Source organism: Pseudorasbora parva, chromosome 14 (assembly GCF_024679245.1).
Source record: "Pseudorasbora parva isolate DD20220531a chromosome 14, ASM2467924v1, whole genome shotgun sequence".
Lineage (NCBI taxonomy): Eukaryota > Metazoa > Chordata > Actinopteri > Cypriniformes > Gobionidae > Pseudorasbora > Pseudorasbora parva.
The window spans coordinates 10,549,851-10,564,594 of NC_090185.1; the positions used below are offsets into that span (position 1 = coordinate 10,549,851).

Genomic DNA, 14,744 nt, shown 5'->3' on the forward strand with positions numbered 1-14,744 from the left:
GGGGGGCCTATTGTCATCATAGTGGGCGGGCCTGTGCCCGTCCGCTGGATACGCCCCTGGCCTGTCGGCAGCATAGTTGCCAGGGTCGCGGTTTTCCCGCAAATTTGGGCTCATAGACATCCTATATGATGTCTATGATTGTTCTATTTTAAAAAAGGAGTTGCGGCAAAAATTACGAAGCCACGGTTTGCGTTTTTTTGGGCTACAATTATAAAGTAGATACCGCGGCCACTGAAAAATATAAAAGAGTCAATTTTTTTTTTAAATGGAACTGTTTATTAGTGTGTATTGATCCCTGGGAACGAATTAAATTGGCAACAACCGCTGCACGTGAGTAGACACGTCACTTGAGGATTTGACGTATGAACATTTGACATCACGTCACATGATTTATGCCTTTGGTGGTTGAAGCATCGGTTCGGTTGTCCGTGGAAATTAAAAAACAAAAAAAACAGCATTTATCTGAAATAGAAAGCTTTTGTAACATTGTCCTACCGGGGTTAGGGGGTAGGTAAACAAAGAAAGGAATAAATTCATTTTTAAGGCATCCTTGCTGAATAAATGAAGTGACAGTAGACATTTAAAAAGGTGCAAAAGCTTTATATTTCAGATAAATGCTGTTCTTTTGAACTTTCTATCAACTAAATAATCCTGAAAAAAACGGTTTTCAACATTGCTAATAATCATAAATGATTCTTGAGGAGCAAATCATCATATTAAAATGATTTCTGAAGGATCATGTGACACTGAAGACTAGAATAATTCAGCTGAAAATTCAGCTTTGAATCACAAATAAATTGCATTTTAAAATATATTAAAATAGAAAAGTTATTTTAAATTGTAAAAATATTTCACAATAATACTGTTTAGCTGTATTTTTGATCAAATAAATGCAGCCTTGGTGAGCAGAAGAGACTTCTTTAAAGAAGTCTGTGTGTGTGTGTGTGTGTGTGTGTGTGTGTGTGTGTGTGTGTGTGTGTGTGTGTATAGTTAATTTGTAGGCCCTTTGTGGGAGTCCAGTGGTTGTCTAATCTGATTGGACACTGAAAAATTGGGCTAGTTTTCATTCCATTTGGGCGGGTTTTGAGTTGTCATTGGGCTAGAAATATTTCTGGGACCTGGCAACCCTGCAAGGCAGTGACACATTTTGATGATAGCCAGACTGGAAAACACATTAGCCCCGGGACGTGGGGCAGGCGATTTTGCGAGCCCTGATGTTTAAGCAACAGTACCTAGACATTAGGACGTTTTAATATCTCTATTCACCAATATTCAGTTCTGTTTATAAGCTGTTTTATAAGCTAGCAGTTTTTAAGTCAGATGAAACTAAATATGACTTAGTAGTTATATGTTTGAACACACTAGCAGATAAACCGTATGTAGTTTCCATATGTCCTGTGAAGCAGATGGTATACGACATTCAGATATGACATTCAGAGATAATGTGAACGAGTGAATTTTCACCTTTTCACACTTTTAATTCGGATACAATTTTCTGAATCCATCAAGAGAATCTCAGTCTGTTCAGGGTCTACTTTCAACATTCTGCTAAGAGAAAACACAGATTCACAAAATTAACAGGATTAGTGATTCAGTTGAACGAACGTAAAAATACTTATTTTACCTGATCTTTGTAGAATGTACAGAGGTTTTCTTTACTTATAGGGTTAGTTCACCCAAAAATGAAAATTCTGCCATTATTCCTCACCCTAATGTCGTTTGACACCCATCAGACCTCCGTTCATCTTCAGACAGATGAAGATATTAGTGTTGAAATCCGACGGCTCAGAAAGGCCTTCATTGACACCAATGTCATTTCCTCTCTCAAGACCCATAAAGGCACTAAAGACGTCGTCACAAAGCCCATCTCACTACAGCGGCTCTACAATCATTTTATGAAGACACGAGAATAGTTTTTGTGCACAAAAAAACAACAACTAAATAACGACATATAGTTATGGCTGATTTCTAAACAAAGTTTCGAACCATTATGAATCAGTGTATCGATTCATGATTCAGATCGCCAATGTCAAGTGATTTTAGCAGTTTGACACGCGATCTGACTCATGAATCGATAAACTGATTCAAAATGGTTCCACACTTTGTTCTTAATTCAGCCTATAACCATATAAGTCGTTATTATTTTTTTTTGTATAACATTTATTTTACACAAAAATGTGGAACTGAATCATGTACCGAACTGTACAGAATCGATACGTTGATTCATAATAGTTCGACACTTTGTTTGAAATCAGCCATAACTATATAAGTCGTTATTTAGTTTTTTTTTTGGCACAACAACTATTCTAGTTGCTTCATAAAATGATTGTAGAGCCGCTGTAGTGAGATGGGCTTTGTGACGACGTCTTTAGTGCCTTTATGGGTCTTGAGAGAGGAAATGACATTGGTGTCAATGAAGGCCTTTCTGAGCCATCGGATTTCAACACTAATATCTTCATCTGTGTCTGAGGATGAACGGAGGTCTGACAGGTGTCGAACAACATTAGGGTAAGTAATTAATGACTGAATTTTCATTTTGGGGTGAACTAACCCTTTAAATATTAAACTGGATTATTCATATAAATCACTTGTTTTTAATCTTATTCTTGTGTTAATGAATTTGGAGTAGGGATGGGCAATAAAACGATAATGCTATGTATCGCGATAGACACGTAATTGATATCAATAAAAAATGCATTCGATAAAACGGTCGATCAATTTTTTTTCTTCGTCAGAAGAAACCAGAGGTTGCAAAGCAAGTTTGGTTACATGAACAAAGACACTCACTCTCTGGTAACCTAGCAATGTAGGGAGTGACACGCTAACAGCCAATCATGTAACAGTATCATGTTTGGTTTAGTAACAGAACCAGATACATGGAAAATTAGAGCCGCAGCAAGCAAGGAAATTGTTGATAAATCAGGAAAACAAGTCAACTCACCAGTATGGTGAAGTCTGACCGTAGTCCGATCAATGTCGTCTCCAAATTATGCAAGACCGTTTTACCACCTTAAGGGACAGCTTCTGCTGACTGCATGCACGCCTCATCCGTAAACTTGGTCGGCATTACTGGGAACGCCCCCCAAAAAAAAAAAAAAAAAAAAGCTGTTTATGCCGTGGGGGAAAACAACCCCTTTCTAACGTGTATAGTTAGATGCTTTATCTTCACATTTTGTGATTACATGATTTACAATTGATTTTTCCTTGGTGCAAAGCTGAAAAGTTGCTGTGTGGCGTTCTGCACCTTTATAGTAAGTAAAAAGACCCTTAACTTAAGTTTTATACTGCCAAATAAACAGACAGAGCCATTCGTCAATTCCAAATGCCTGTTCAATACGTCCATTACAATTAAACATTTGCACTACATATGCCGGTATTATTGTAAAAATAAAAACATAAGAGATTGATTTACTGCAATCACAAAAGTATTATTAAACAAAAATGCCAAGTCATCATTTTGTCACGGCACTCGAACTGCATTACAAACGCAGTCAACTTATTAAAGTAGTTTTCACTCAAGCTATCTCATGGTGCATGAGGTTATTAATGTACAAACATTCAAAAGTCTTTATTTCATGATAGGAAGGGCTGGGCTCATGCTTGTGCTTACAAGCCAATATAGGTGACATTACTTGAATGAGATTCTCGTCAGAATACATGCTGCTCCCACGAATACCATGATTCGGACTACACTGCTCAATTCATTAGTTTTACGATCTCTTTATGAACATTATGAAGCATCAAAGTATCAGTTTTATAGCTATTGCATGTAAAGACTTTTAAATTCAGGTTTTTTGCATGCAGACACTCACCTGATCACGGAGCTGCTTCCTGATGCCTGTTTGAACAATAACACAATATGTATTTATATTGTATTTAACTAAATGATAAGTTTAATTTTCACATCTATCGAGATATTCTCATCTTGTTAAATCAGCTGTATGTATGTAATACTCACCGCTCTTAGCTTAAGGCTTGTGAAAGCAAATCAGCAATGAGCAGAGCACCAACAACAACAGCAGTACTTAACCCTGCTTCAGCACCTGAAGACAGAGCTAAATCTGGAACAGCTGAAGACAGAAACCATCCAGTACTTATATTTTTATCTGATATTTACAGCTTTCTACTTTGGTCATCAGTTATATGATATTGATTTCACGGATATATGGCGGCGCCTTCTGTTGTTTTAAAGAACAGCATCACATCACTGAGACAATACTAACACCATTTTTCTTCATGTTCATAACCTTAGAGTTGTTGGTTTTAAGTCAGGGGTGGGGAACGTTGATCCGGGAGGGCCACTCTCTAACTCCAACCCTGAAAAAAAAAACACTCACCTGCCTGTAACTTTAGCCGTGTCTCATTTCAGAAGGCTGCGTCCTCCGGAGGTCGCATTCAAAGGCTGTATCCGTCATAAGGCCGTCTCATTTAAAAAAAGGGAGTAGGACACTAAACGTGACCTTCGAATGCGTCCTTCTTTCACAGGAATTCAGAGTGCGCGTGAGGTGTATCCTTCGCGGCTGGAGATAACCCACAATTCTTTGCGTCTCCGTTAACAACCGTCATATTTTTTATTATATGAAAAAACGGCACCACCGCCAGATATACATGCGAGCGTAGGTGTGGTGTTTAAATGCAAGTTTAAGCTTGTTTTTGTTTTTTAAGCTCCATTACCTCAAACAGATAGTTGTGGTTAACAGGATTACAACGCTTTAGTGCTTTTTAAACGTTTAGAACAGTACATTGCTGTCAAGACAAGAAACATTTCATAGTAATTTTCAAGTTATAAGTAATTTTCATTCATATAACTGGCGTGAGAGCGCAACGAGGCTGAACGTGTTGGCATAGCAACGTCATACTTCCTGCCTGTGTGTCCTACGAAGGTAGCCTGACGTGGTCATACTCAATTCTAGTCAGAATATGAGTCTGAAACTGCTCCATTGGGCTGTGATTATGAGGCGTGTTTTAACCGAACCAGCAAAGACATCTATTAGACAGACCTACAACCAATCAGAGCAACGAAGTGACATCAACAGAGCTCAACTGCACTGTGTTGCCAAGTCCGCGTTTTTTTTCCGCGGGTTGTTTTCTATGTCCGCAGGTTGAAGCGACTATTATGTGATATATAGACCCATGAGTGCGAATTTTAGCAGGCAACCTTGCCGAAATAACACACATTTTACCCCCCAAACGCCATTTTTCCCCCGGAGAACCCCCCGAGAAGCTATTGTTTAGGGCTAGTAGTTGGGGGGTTTTGTTGTAAAAACTTGACAACCCTGCCTGCACACGCGCTGGAAAAAAAGATCTTTGCCGGTGTTGTAAAAAAAAATTAAAGAATTGAATGATACACAGAGTACTTACCCAACATGATCATCATTTCAGAGAAATTGTGAAGGTGAATGCATATACAAACAAGCTCTCCGTTTAGGATTTGAACAAATATAACCCAAGCCCCTTTGATGACGTGATGATTACGTTACTGTTGATCATCTGTCCGTCATCGTCTAAAGCCCGCCCTGATGATTTCATTGGTCCGAACAGTTTCTGTTAAGATAATTACTGCTCTATGGAGCGAGGCCAGACCGAACTGCCCGACCTAAAGATTTTGTGGGTGGGGCTAAGTTCGGCTGGCATCCAGGCTACTAAGGACCTCTCGTTTAATTCTGGTTGAGGACACTCCATAGTCTGCATCCTACACAGGAGCCTAAAAAATTTAACGAAATGAGACAGCTTTTAGTAATCCTAAAGACCTCGATTAGCTTCAGGTGTGTTTGATTAGGGTTGGAGCTGAACTGGCCCTCCAGGATCAAAGTTCCCCACCCATGTTTTAAGTGTTTGTTGTAATAATTGTGTCAATTTAAAACAAAACAAAAAATTGCTCAAATGACACTCACCAGAGACAGAAACACTGAAGCTCTTGACAGTGGTGATGGCGATGCTGCGACGATGACGTCGCCGGACACTTTTGATCTCTAGTTGATAAAGTCCAGAGTCTGTGTTTGTGGTGTGTGTGATGGTCAGAGATCCAGTCTGATGATCCAGCTTCAGTCTGTCTCTGAATCTCTCTTTACACTGATCATCTGTACAGATCTGACTCTGATCTCCAGTGATTTTAGCAATAAAAGTATTATTAAAATGCCATTCCATTAAATCAACTGGGGTTTTTATTACATTAGGATCTAAAGTGACAGATTCTCCCTCCATCACTGACTTTCTCTTCACTTCATCTCGTTCAGCAGCAGGAACATCTGAAACACAAACCAACAGATGATGGAGGATCTTGTTTTTTTCAACCACAAAGATGTGGATATGAAAACAAGTGTGCATTATAATTTCCTGAAAATCATTAGAATTAAAATGGGTGAAAGAATAAAGAAATATAAGATGAATTGTGGTTAAGCCACTTTTTTAAAGTAATTGAACTCACAGCATCCTTATAGTGTGCAAAACTCAAGATTCGATTTATTTTCTACATAGGAGAATTAGTATTTTACTTAGCCCTCTCCTATGACACACACACTATATTGCCAAGAGTTTTGGGATGCCTGCCTTAACACACACATGAACTTTAATGACATCCCATTCTTAATCCGTAGGGTTTAATATGGAGTTGGCTCACCCTTTGCAGCTTTAACAGCTTCAACTCTTCTGGAAAGGCTTTCCACAAGGTTTAGGAGTGTGTTTATGGGAAATTGTGACCATACTTCAAGAAGTGCATTTGTGAGGTCAGGCACTGGTGTTGGACAAGGGGATTCTCAATTGCAACCTTTGCATGTTACTTTAAAGGGTAAGTTCACCCAAAAATGAAATTATCCCATAATTTACTCACCTTCAAGTCGTCCTAGGTGTATATGACTTTCTTCATTCAGTTATATTGAAAGTATCCTGGCTCTTCCAATCTTTATAATGGGTGTGAATGGTACTTTAGATTTTGAAGCCCAAAAAGCACATAACCATCCAGCTGCAACTGAAGCTTTGTGACTGGGGTTTTGTTTTGCTCTATCCTCTGCGCTTCTGTGTTCATCAATACGTCACGTGTCGGGTCAGAAGTCACTCTTTCTCCAGAACTAGACCCGTTTATGGCATTTACTGAAAGGCAGTTCACTGGTAATAGTACCAGACAAGACTGTTGACAAGTTTGAACACCAGACAAAACATATCTTTTGACAAGATCTGGCATCCAGGGTCGAATCTGATATTTCTGGGATGCTGTGGGGATTTCATCCAATCAAACAGTAGAGACAGGCAGCTCAGATACAGTAAGTCAAGCTCCTTCATCATTCTCTCCACTTAAATAAATGTAATTTTAATGATACTACTTCTCTGTGTATGATTTAAAGAATGCTGGATCTAATAACCCATAGCCAAAAGTAACAGTAATTTTATGTCGCATAACATAAATGGCACCTTTAATTTGTCAGTGCTAGTGAACGACTATGGTGCATGTGTGACGTTCACTACAAAGGAAAGCTAGTGCAATAGGAGTGTATTCATTACAACAACAAAAAACCAACAAGATGATGGTTCGTTTAGGCGTAGACATACAAGCGGAATCACACGGCGTAGACATACACGTGGAGATGATGGTACGTTTAGGCGTAGACATACACGCGGAATCACACGGCGTAGACATACACGTGGAGATGAAGGTTCGTTTAGGCGTAGACATACATGCGGAGATGATGATTCGTTTAGGCGTAGACATACACGCGGAGATGATGGTTCGTTTAGGCGTAGACATACACGCGGAGATGATGGTTCGTTTAGGCGTAGACATACATGCGGAGATGATGGTTCGTTTAGTCGTAGACATACACGCGGAGATGATGGTTCGTTTAGGCGTAGACATGCACGTGGATATGATGGTTCGTTTAGGCGTAGACATACACGCGGAGATGATGGTTCGTTTAGGCGTTGACATACATGCGGAGATGATGGTTCGTTTAGGCGTAGACATACACGCGGAGATGATGGTTCGTTTAGGCGTAGACATACATGCGGAGATGATGGTTCGTTTAGGCGTAGACATACATGCGGAGATGATGGTTCGTTTAGGCGTAGACATGCACGTGGAGATGATGGTTCGTTTAGGCGTAGACATACAAGCGGAGATGATGGTTCGTTTAGGCGTAGACATACATGCGGAGATGATGGTTCGTTTAGGCGTAGACATACACGCGGAGATGATGGTTCGTTTAGGCGTAGACATACACGCGGAGATGATGGTTCGTTTAGGCGTAGACATACACGCGGAGATGATGGTTCGTTTAGGCGTAGACATACATGCGGAGATGATGGTTCGTTTAGGCGTAGACATACATGCGGAGATGATGGTTCGTTTAGGCGTAGACATACATGCGGAGATGATGGTTCGTTTAGGCGTAGACATACATGCGGAGATGATGGTTCGTTTAGGCGTAGACATACATGCGGAGATGATGGTTCGTTTAGGCGTAGACATACACGCGGAGATGATGATTCGTTTAGGCGTAGACATACACGCGGAGATGATGGTTCGTTTAGGCGTAGACATACATGCGGAGATGATGGTTCGTTTAGGCGTAGACATACATGCGGAGATGATGGTTCGTTTAGGCGTAGACATACACGCGGAGATGATGGTTCGTTTAGGCGTAGACATACATGCGGAGATGATGGTTCGTTTAGGCGTAGACATACACGCGGAGATGATGATTCGTTTAGGCGTAGACATACACGCGGAGATGATGGTTCGTTTAGGCGTAGACATACACGCGGAGATGATGGTTTGTTTAGGCGTAGATATACACGCGGAGATGATGGTTCGTTTAGACGTAGACATACACGTGGAGATGATGGTTAGTTTAGGCGTAGACATACACGCGGAGATGATGGTTCGTTTAGGCGTAGATATACACGCGGAGATGATGGTTCGTTTAGGCGTAGATATACACGCGGAGATGATGGCTCGTTTAGGCGTAGACATACATGCGGAGATGATGGTTCGTTTAGGCGTAGACATACATGCGGAGATGATGTTCGCTTAGGCGTAGACATACACACGGAGATGATGGTTCGTTTAGGCGTAGACATACACGCGGAGATGATGGTTTGTTTAGGCGTAGACATACATGCGGAGATGATGGTTCGTTTAGGCGTAGACATACATGCGGAGATTATGTTCGCTTAGGCGTAGACATACACACGGAGATGATGGTTCGTTTAGGCGTAGACATACATGCGGAGATGATGGTTCGTTTAGGCGTAGACATACATGCGGAGATGATGTTCGCTTAGGCGTAGACATACACACGGATTTGATGGTTCGTTTAGGCGTAGACATACATGCGAAATCACACTGTGTAAACATACACGCGCATAGCTCAAAATGCAGATAACACGCCACTTGGCTTTAGACAGTGGCGTGTATGTTTATGCAAAGTCATGATGTCATGTTGTGATTGGAAACATGAATTAAATGACTCACCATGGACAGTAACATTGAAGACCTTCACAATGTTGCCGCTGTTAAACTGTACCTCATAAAGCCCAGTGTCTGATGACTTGATGTTCATGATGGTCAGAGATCCAGTCTGATGATCCAGCTTCAGTCTGTCTCTGAATCTCTCTTTACACTGATCATCTGCACAGATCTTACTCTGATCTCCACTTATTAAAGCCATGCGAATCTCATTAAAATACCATCTAATTCTGTCTTGTTGGTCTGTTTTAAGGTCAGTGTTTAGAATGACTGAATCTCCCTCCATCAATGACACTTCATCTGTATCAGCACCAGACACACCTGAAAAAGTAATGAACAAATAATCATAGTGGGACAGATATTTCATCTTTAATAAAAGAGCTAGTTCCACTAGTTTAACAGCAAACACATGTTTGATATCTCTTCTGGTGTCTGAGATGGTTTATTATAAATAACAGAATGATCTAATTATTAAGACAGACAGTGCTAATCTAAACTGGATCATTGAAAGACTTGAGATACTCACCATAGACAGTAACATTAAATATCTTTGTGGTAGTATTTTCTCTAGAGATGGTTAGTTTATATTGTCCAGAGTGTCTGATTCTGGCGTTTCTGATGGTGAGAGATCCAGTCTTTTGGTCCACCTGTAATCTGCCTCTGAATCCAGAATCATCGTTGACAAAAAATGAGGTCAAATCGTCCATTCTAGTTGTTTGCATTAAGACAGAGTCTTTTGGTCCAAACATCCACATTATTCTATCATTATTTTGTATTTCAGTAAGATTGGTGTGTAGAGTGACAGAATCCCCCTCCATCACGGCCTTTGTTTCATTTGTCTCTGAACCAAACACACCTAGAGCAGAAACCATTAGTTTCACAGATCAGACTTTTTCTGCTGCCAGAAATGCTTTTCAAATTATACAATTCATAAAAAAAGCAACTTCACTGGGTATACTAGAACTGGTTGGACCATGTAAATTAATTTTTTTTTTTAAATGGATAAACTGTGTAGGGATCGTGCTGGATGTGCATGTGAATGTGAATATCTTTCCAGCAGAGGTCAGATTCAAATATGCCATATAACCTAACAAAAACACATTAGCCACATCATGAACTGTGGTCATTTGCATGTGGAATCAAACTTGAGTTTTTGACATTTAAGAGGTAATAATATAATATAATAATGTTTATGTTTCAGAACTGAACATTTCCTTGTTAGTCCAAAAACAGCTTTTATTGTAACCAAGCCCAGCAAATGACTCGCTGTAGATTTAGCTATAGAGGTGAAAGACTGCCCATGCAGAAGAAGATCAACGCCTACTTCGTCATTGCAACTTTGGCCCCACCCACTGGCGTGTTAGTGAGATGACGAGGAGAAAAGAACGATGCAGGATCAATGGACAAAAATCAACATTACCTTCCAAAGGATCCTAATGCTAAGAATGTGGTCTCAGTTGAGCATTATTTATTTGTATGCGACACATTTCACTGTGTTGATTCTTTGGTAAATCAGTCGTCAATTTTGGCGCAGGCTTTGCATACAGACTTTTACGATTATCAACTCAGTAATTCCACAATATGTAAGTAACTGCGTTCACTATAATGCCTTATCTGTGATCTCTGATCAACTTCACATTGTTTCTTAGAAGTCTCTTCTCTTCTGAAGTCTCACAGCAGTCAATCACAGCATTGGGCGTTTACACTAGGGGTGTCCATGGTTAACCGATTAACCGTTAAAATTTGCATAACCGAGTAAAATATTTTGCTCGGTTAAGTGGCGTCAATGACGTGCTTTGAATTTAGTTGTAATATATTTTTGCACCACTAGAGACCGCCAGAGCGCTCACAGACATTTGTAATATCCACAAGAAGAAGTCATGACCAGCTTGAACATGAAGCAGGCAAAGAAAAGTACAGCGTGGGAGCACTTTAAAATTGAGAGTGACGGGGCAAAATGCAAGTATTGTAATGCAGTTCTTACCGCATTTTTCAGGCTATAATTCGCTCCGGAGAATAAGTCGCATCAGTCAAAAAATGCGTCATGAAGAGGAAAATAACATAAGTCGCACTGGACTATAAGTCGCATTAGGGCAGAAGCAGAGCGGGAGCCACGCGCGCTGTGCATAACGGAGCAGAAGAAAGAAAGTTTGAGAAACTTGTGAGGGACTAGCGAAAAGCAGAGGTTACTTTAACTGTAATGAAGAAAACAAAAAAAGCTAATCGCGGACTGAAAGCAAGATGGCCAGAGCTGAAGGAACGAGTCCACAGATGCTTGAAATCTTTGCCGGGAGAGGCTCAGCCACGCGAGTCAAACGCTGTGTCTGTGTGAATCATTCTCGGCTGCATATTTTACAGCATGCCCTAATCATGCAGGCGCCCTCGCCTCGCGGCCACTTGCATTGCTCGTGAACTGGAGCGCATCTCATCCTAATTTAACGAAACTCAGCGTAGGCCTCACAGACATGAAATATATCTTAAGAAAGCTTGAAATGTCTTTTAACAATTTAAAACGAAAAGAAATAGGCTGCTCTCTGATTATGTAATCCATGATGTGCATTTCTCTCTATAGGTGCGTTCACTACGGAGATGGCGGTCATCAAATTAATAAAAATAATAACCCTGACGCACACTATGGTTAACCGAGTATTAACCGCTAAGGGCCTCGGTTAACGGTTAATGAAAAACTTGAAAACGTGCAGCCCTAGTTTACACTGAAGTCTCACAGCAGCCAATCACAGCAGTGGGTGTTTACACTGAAGTCTCGCAGCAGGCCAAGCGTAGCCTGACAAGCCAGACCCACATCAAGATGTTTGGTCTAGAAACTCACCATTATGCGGGATAAACGGTTGTCTTTCAAACTCCCTCTGCACGCAATTGGATAGCGCACAACCAACCAGAGCAACGTGAAGCGGAGCTAGTTGAAAGATTAAACATTCGCCGTATCCGGTCGGCAAAACTCGAACACATCTTCCCGTTTTAAGAATGACTTCAGTGCCGTTCTTTGTTCTTTTCTCAGAGAAAAGCTTAACTCCAAGTCTTCCAGAGTCGCGTCCAAAGCTGATTCGAAAGGCCGCCGTTAGCCAGTTTCTGTGTTTACTAGAAGCACGCAAGCACAACTCGGCCCTCATTATGTTAAGCCCCGTCCACTGACTCTATACACGATGTGATTGGCCCGACCAGAGTTTGGATTTTACAGCTCAGAACTGTATTGAGAGTTGGTAGACGAAACTCGCGGGCAGATTATATTTGCTGCCGCTAGATTTCTGCGTCTAGATTTCTAGACTAGACCAAGCAGCAAACTCCCGCAGTTTCTCTTGAAGCCAGTACAATAGTAACTTAAACTGAAATTCCTCAACTGGCCAATAGGGACAGGCTCCAGAAGAGAGCAGAATCTCATTGAGCCCTATGTTAAAATGCCCAACTTTACAGCCGAAAAAAAACATGTTTACAGCCTGGTACAAATTGTGGTTTTGGTCTATACGTTTAATTTTGCCCTTCATTATAATTGTGAGGGGGGTGATTTTTTTAAATAACTATTCGTTTACATTATATAAAGCCTTAAAGTTCTACATAATTAAGGGCGTGGCCACTTTGAGTGACAAGTGGGTAGCTATTTATCTGCTGTCTGTTCGTCATCGCATCACCTCAGCTCCACCTCTTTGCCCATTTTGATTATCCGGGAGTGACGCACTGCTAAGCTGTCTCTACTTTACGCTTCAAAACTGCACTTCAGAATCCTATGGGTTACTTCACGGACACTACATCCATTTTTTTTTTTTTTTACAGTCTATGCAGCAAACACGCCCCTTCAAACAGAGCGTTCAAATCAGAGACTAAAATGAAAAATGCCTTAATTAGGACAATTTATAATTTAAAAATCATTATAACATTATAAGTGCACCACAGGAAACACAATAAAACAATGCAGTCCCCTTTAATGTGTCGCTAAATAGCAGAAAACACTAACCAGACTTAAACACCGGCAGCCTCGCTATTAGAACTGTGCTATTCCATACAGGTACTGATGCAATTGGCATAATTACCTTGTGAATTTCGATTCAGAAACCACAGAAAACAGGTGAATAAGGACTGAGAGGAATATTCAGAAATTATTATTTTAAAAATGTTTGTGTACTGGCTCGTCTATTAGTCTCCTGTTCTGGGGAGTGTTGTGCTGAGCTCTGTTTTTCTGAATGTGCTTCATCATCTATTTGCCTGAATTTGTTTTGACCTTTGCTGCATGGCTGTGATTAGTATTGTGTTCATTGTCATACTCTAAAATTATTTTATTTTGAATTTCTAAACAAAAAATTATATTATTTGCTCTGAAAAATAAAATAAAAAAGAATGATCCATCTTGTCTTTTATAGACGAAATATTTTAGTTTCTCTTGAATAATGTTTTGATTAGATCAGATAACATTTTAAGATGACATATGGTCATGTTAAAATGTGCCCCTCCTCATGTTACAACAACATGCCCCACCTATTATTTCAATTCCATTCTTTTGGCATACATAATGAACTAAGTTATTATCCCTCTACCACATTATTTATAAATGTTGGTAATCATTATTAGACGTCTGTGTCTGTCTCTACGGCGACATCCCGTGATTTAAACCACTGCGTAGGTATACTGCGGTGTCTGAAATGAAACAGAAAGATAAACAGAAATCCATACTCACCATCCATGAGCAAGCAAAGAAAGAGCAATATCATGTTCTGCATGTTAGAGCTGTGTAGAGTCTAAATGAATGAAGATGATCTAGATTATTGTGTTTCTTAACAGATGTTGAGAACCGGACTGCGAATCCCTCTCTGACTGCATGCCCTTGCCCTCCGCGTGCACGCGCATGACGTCATTTGATATTGCCTATTTTTTGCGTCTTAAAAAAAGAAAAGGAAAACTGATTTACAGCTCTGGAAAAAAATAAGAGACCACTTACCATTCATTTCTCTTCCTTTTTTCCAGACCACAACATTGATTTCTCTGTGCTAAGTGGTCTCATTTTTTTTCAGAGTTGTATAGGCTATTGCTGTAGAAAATTCTCAATGAATCTGAATGTTGTTATTTATTTTATTTTATTTTGTATCTCCTTTTGTGGTACGAGAAAAGAAAGAAGTATGCCCTGATGAACAATGCCAGCAGGGCGAGTAAATGATGACTTTATTTTTTGGGTGAACTATCCCAGTATTTTTCCTTTTAAAATTCAAAGATGGACGTGGTGTATGAACATAGGCCTACAGAAACTATTGTTATATTTCATACAGGAACCTGCCTC

At 40.1% G+C, this 14,744-nt stretch overlaps 1 protein-coding gene across 3 annotated transcripts; it reads right to left on the reverse strand.

Annotated features, from left to right (window-relative positions):
• Positions 1-3,963: 3,963 nt before the first annotated feature.
• On the reverse strand, positions 3,964-14,277 carry LOC137040073 (uncharacterized). 3 transcript variants are annotated; one of them, XM_067415486.1, is made up of 5 exons: positions 14,148-14,277; positions 9,987-10,316; positions 9,467-9,781; positions 5,895-6,248; positions 3,964-4,070 (listed from the first exon to the last, which is right to left on the reverse strand). In XM_067415486.1, the coding sequence occupies exons 1-5, from the start codon at positions 14,188-14,190 to the stop codon at positions 3,964-3,966; spliced, it is 1,149 nt and encodes a 382-aa protein (XP_067271587.1). In that variant the 5' UTR covers positions 14,191-14,277. The 3 variants fall into 3 exon arrangements, with proteins under 3 accessions (XP_067271587.1, XP_067271586.1, XP_067271588.1); XM_067415485.1 differs by lacking the exon at positions 3,964-4,070 and having other exon boundaries at positions 5,731-6,248; XM_067415487.1 differs by lacking the exons at positions 3,964-4,070; positions 5,895-6,248 and adding an exon at positions 6,599-7,209.
• Positions 14,278-14,744: the final 467 nt, after the last annotated feature.